The 4,636-nt window shown below is 46.0% G+C and overlaps 1 protein-coding gene across 1 annotated transcript; it reads left to right on the top strand.

Annotated features, from left to right (window-relative positions):
* Positions 1–1,320: 1,320 nt before the first annotated feature.
* On the top strand, positions 1,321–4,408 carry LOC108803489 (ena/VASP-like protein). Its single transcript, XM_018575329.1, has 3 exons — positions 1,321–1,530; positions 3,987–4,164; positions 4,275–4,408. The coding sequence occupies exons 1-3, from the start codon at positions 1,321–1,323 to the stop codon at positions 4,406–4,408; spliced, it is 522 nt and encodes a 173-aa protein (XP_018430831.1).
* Positions 4,409–4,636: the final 228 nt, after the last annotated feature.

Genomic DNA, 4,636 nt, shown 5'->3' with positions numbered 1-4,636 from the left:
AGTTGCCCACACCGGGATAAGCAAATATTGTCCTCCTACAAGAGTCATGTGTATTCTTCTTGAATCTTGGTGAGCTTTGTGTATTTCTTCCAGATCTGTGCAGTAATCCAGTGTGAGACTTGGAGCCTCCTGTGGGCTCCTCCCACAACTCTGATCTCTGCACAGTTTGCGTACAGCACAGTGATGGTGTCACTGCTACTTTTACAAGTCAACATCTGAGGTTGCAAAGGTATTTGGTGCATCTAATGTGGATATATTTTGTGGCTATTGAGGAAAATATTTAAAATGAAAGGTTTTGTGCCAGGAGTTCAGCTGTAAGCGCCGCTCTGTCTTGGAGTAAGGACCATCCACTGCTGTCCTTTAAAGAGACCCTGTCACCAACTAAAAGCCCCACTCCCCGTAGCAAACAAAAAATATTGTACTGATGCCCCCCTGCTCTGTAAGGGTTAAATGCACATGAAGTCTAGGGGTAAAAGAACAAGCTATTATAATGACCTCACTCCTCCCTCCAGCAGGCTTGCACCGCGCTGTGCAACCGGTCCTCTGAAACAAGGCATTCTGACATCATCATGTACAATGGGGGACCAGCGTTCTTGAAATGTTTGTCAGGATGTCGCACAACCCGCCATTTCCCTCTGATGCCAGTAAATACACTGCATCTGTGTGGAGCAAACAGCTGTATTAAATATTTTAAATGTCAAGTCGACTGTATGAGCTCTCCATATCTAAGGCCGCTGTAGAAGTGTCCAACTTGACCCCCATTTTCTTTACCTGAGGTCTGTATATAGAAGCATGCCTCATAAATTGCAGGCTCTCAGTTGTGACACTAGAGGGCGGTACACACCTACCCGTCATTCAGTGCCCAGACGCTGTAATGGATACAACTATGATCTGAGTGGTAGTGTGTCATAACAATCTTGGTTTTCATGTATACTTTTATCATCTTTCATCTATTAAGGTGGACAGCGTCTCTGTGAGAATTGCATTGGCCAACATTTGACTCTGCAGGTTAGATGAGGGGCTAAAGATCAACTTCACTCAAAAAAACATTTCAGCTTTATGTGAGGACACCCTGGGTTCAGTATGAGGTCCCTGTGTGACTGGACTAACCTCAACGGCACAAAGCTGAAATATCATTTATGGGTAGAGTTTGCCTTTTAGTTGTATCATTAGATTATATTCTGCTCCCACATTTGAGGTTCCATGTTGCACCCCTTGAAATCGGCAGACAGGGATGCTTTTAAATGGTTTACCCCTCAAAGAGGTCGCTGTGCATTTTATTGCCGTTCTTTGTTTCCGATCCCTGTGTGTGTGTGCGTGATGTACGTCGGGTCTAACGCTGCTCTCCTTTTCCTTTTCAGCGAACAGAGCATTTGTCAGGCGCGGGCGTCCGTCATGATCTACGATGACACCAGCAAGAAGTGGGTGCCTATCAAACCTGGGCAGCAGGGGTTCAGCCGAATCAACATCTACCACAACACTGCCAACAACACCTTCCGAGTAGTCGGAGTCAAGCTTCAAGATCAACAAGTACGTTCCGAGCGCTGATCAAGAGTTTTGTCAGGCTTCTATAGGCTAGCCTGAAGAGCAGGGTGCACGACAGGCTTTTAGAAAGCATTTGCTAAGCTTTCAGCAGCTTTCTTGAAGCCTTTAAAGCACCCTTCAGCTCCAGTTTGAATATGTAGATCTTAATGGGGGTGCTGGCTGTCACTTTAGGATGCTAGCAGTCTTCAGTTGACTTTTATGTCCATTTAAAGCTTGCTGGAAGTCTGCTAGCAGTGACATCCAGTGATCCCACTAAGGTTGGAATCTGCCGATCCCTGCACTGGCTTCCAATAGCCCAAAGGATAAAATTCAAAATGTTAACAATGACTTACAAAGCCATTCACAACTCTGCCCCCGGCTATATCTCACACCTTGTTTCAAAGTATCACCCTAACCGTCCACTCAGCTCTTCAAAAGACCTCCTGCTCTCTAGCTCCCTCGTCAACTCCTCCCATGCTCGCCTCCAGGACTTCACTAGAGTCTCCCCCATCCTCTGGAACTCTTTACCCCAACCTGTCCGTCTGTCTCCCACTCGGACTGCCTTTAAGCGATCCCTTAAGACTCATCTCTTCACGGAAGCCTATCCCACCTCAACCTGACCACTAAACTATCATGTTCTCAACCAATTCATCCCCACACAGCTAGCTCCTCATGTATCGCTGGCCCCTCCCTTTTAGGTTGTAAGCCCTCAGGGGCTGGGCCTTTCTTACCATCTTGTCTTGAATTGTATTGTGATTGTAAGGTCTTCCTTATATTGTAAAGCGCTATATAAATCCTGTATCATAATAACACATTTTAAACATCCTCAAACTGGAGCTGAAGGGTGACAATGTGTAACAAATGATCATATGACAGCAGATTTAGGCAAGTATTTCTGGGCATAAAAGAAAAAAAAAAAACAACACACTTTGGGTAGGTGTAGGTGGGAACATGATTATATATATATATACACTGAGTGCCAGTTTATTCTGACCACCTGACGTTTGCAGGCAAATGAGCTATAATTTGGCGCTGAAGTTGCTAGAGGGCCAGACCATTATAAATAGGGAAGCAGGTTGTTTACCACGACAGTAGAAGTGATTTGTTTCTGAAGATACGGGGAAACAACGCGATGTAACAGCCTTATATATATATATATATTTTACTGTATGTTACATTTTGCAGAAGGATTGAGTGGAACACATCCAATTTTCTAATAACACACCAATGCATAAGACATAACATGAACTATTTTAATACACTATGTAGCGTGCCCGTGACTTTTCCACAGAACTGTGTGTACAGTATCATTTTATATTTATACATAGAATGCATTTCAAGAATCTATAGTGGTACTTTTTAATCTTTAGAAAAAAACATCAATGTATCTAAAAAAATTCCAGCAGCTGAGTTTGATTCCTCTTTGGCAGTGGTCCCCGGAATCTGGCCCATTGGCCGGATCCGCCCCTTTGCTTGCCTTGATCTGGCCATTGGGACACTATTCTTCTCACTGACCCAAATAATTGGACACAGTTCCTCCTACTGATACCAACCATGTGGTATAAATCTTCCCACAGATACCAACCATGGGGGAGGGGGGGATTCCTCCCATTGACACCACAGATGGGCATTTCTCCTCCCACTGACCCTAACCGTGGGGCATAATTCCTTTAACTGACACCAACCATGAGGTATAGTTCCTCCCACTGATACCAACCATGGGGCATCATTTATCTCACCGACGCTAACCAGGGGGGCAAAATTGCTCCCACTGACATTAAAGATGGGCATTACTCATCCCACTGACCCCAACCATGGGGCATAAATCCTCCCACTGACACCAACCATGGGGCATTATTTCTCTTACCGACACCGACCATTTAGCATAATTCTTCCCACTGACACCAAAGATGGGGCACAATTTCTCCCACTGACACCACCAAGAGGGCATTTTCCTCCCACTTACACCAACAATGGGGAGTCATCCCTCCCATGTATACCAATGATCGGCCATTATTCTTCCGCCCACTGACCACAGGTACTAGGCCCTTCTTTCTGCTCCCACTTACCACCAAGCCCGGTGTATTTGTTACTCCCACTGACCACCAAGACAAAAGGAATTATTTATTGCCACTGGCACTGGGGAACTTTTACACTCACTGGCCACAGTCTGCCTCCCCAAAAATCTGAAGGGAAGTGACCTGGCCCTGTGTTTAAAAAGTTTGGGGTCCCCTGCTCTATGGGAAGCTCTGGTTACCTGTTCTGTTTATTCGTGTCTTGGTTAATAGCTGAAGACCCCACACGCAAACATTGTGGATGATATACAGCAGGCTGCTTTGTGTTGGGTTTCGCTTACAATGTATTCTGTGACAGCAATATGTTGCGCTTCTCTTCTTTGTAACTTTCCTTGGGGGAACAGCTGTTGCTGCTGTGTAAAAATATCACATTTCCTTCCCTTTCAGGTAGTCATAAACTATTCACTTGTGAAAGGCCTGAAATACAACCAGGCCACGCCAACCTTTCACCAATGGAGAGACGCCCGCCAGGTGTACGGCCTCAACTTCGCCAGCAAGGAAGAGGCTACCGCGTTCTCCAACGCCATGCTGTTCGCCCTCAATATCATGAATTCTCAAGACGGAGGTAAAAAAAGAAAATATCAACACTGTTATATATCACAAAAAGGGATATTTCTGCTTTTCAGTGGATGTTGGCCGGTTGAATTATGCAACAGCTTTTGATGTCTCACGCAGAGTCCAGATGTAGCGTAAAGGCTTTGACACACTGCACGCGAAGCAGCGTGAAGCGGCGGCGCGCAGCCTTCGCGAGCAGTGTGTCATGTAATTTTCTCCTCGGCACGTCGGCTTGCGAGAGCCCGCATAGCTGAGCGTGCCGAGATGAAAAGTTTTATCAACAGCCAATCGGCTCACACGTATAAACCTGCGCGTCAGGATGCGACCTCTGGCCGGTTGTTATGCACGAGCCAATTGGCTGAAGGTGCAGTCAATCATCTGCCTGCACGCACCTCACACACTGCACGCGAAGCTCCGTGCCGGACAGCTTTGCTTTGCTCTGCACGGCTTTGCATGCAGAGTGTCACAGGCTTAATACAGAC

The sequence above is a fragment of the Nanorana parkeri genome, unplaced genomic scaffold, assembly GCF_000935625.1.
Source record: "Nanorana parkeri isolate BGI_ZX_2015 unplaced genomic scaffold, ASM93562v1 scaffold3794, whole genome shotgun sequence".
NCBI classification, from domain to species: domain Eukaryota; kingdom Metazoa; phylum Chordata; class Amphibia; order Anura; family Dicroglossidae; genus Nanorana; species Nanorana parkeri.
This window is presented reverse-complemented; position numbering and strand designations above follow the sequence as displayed.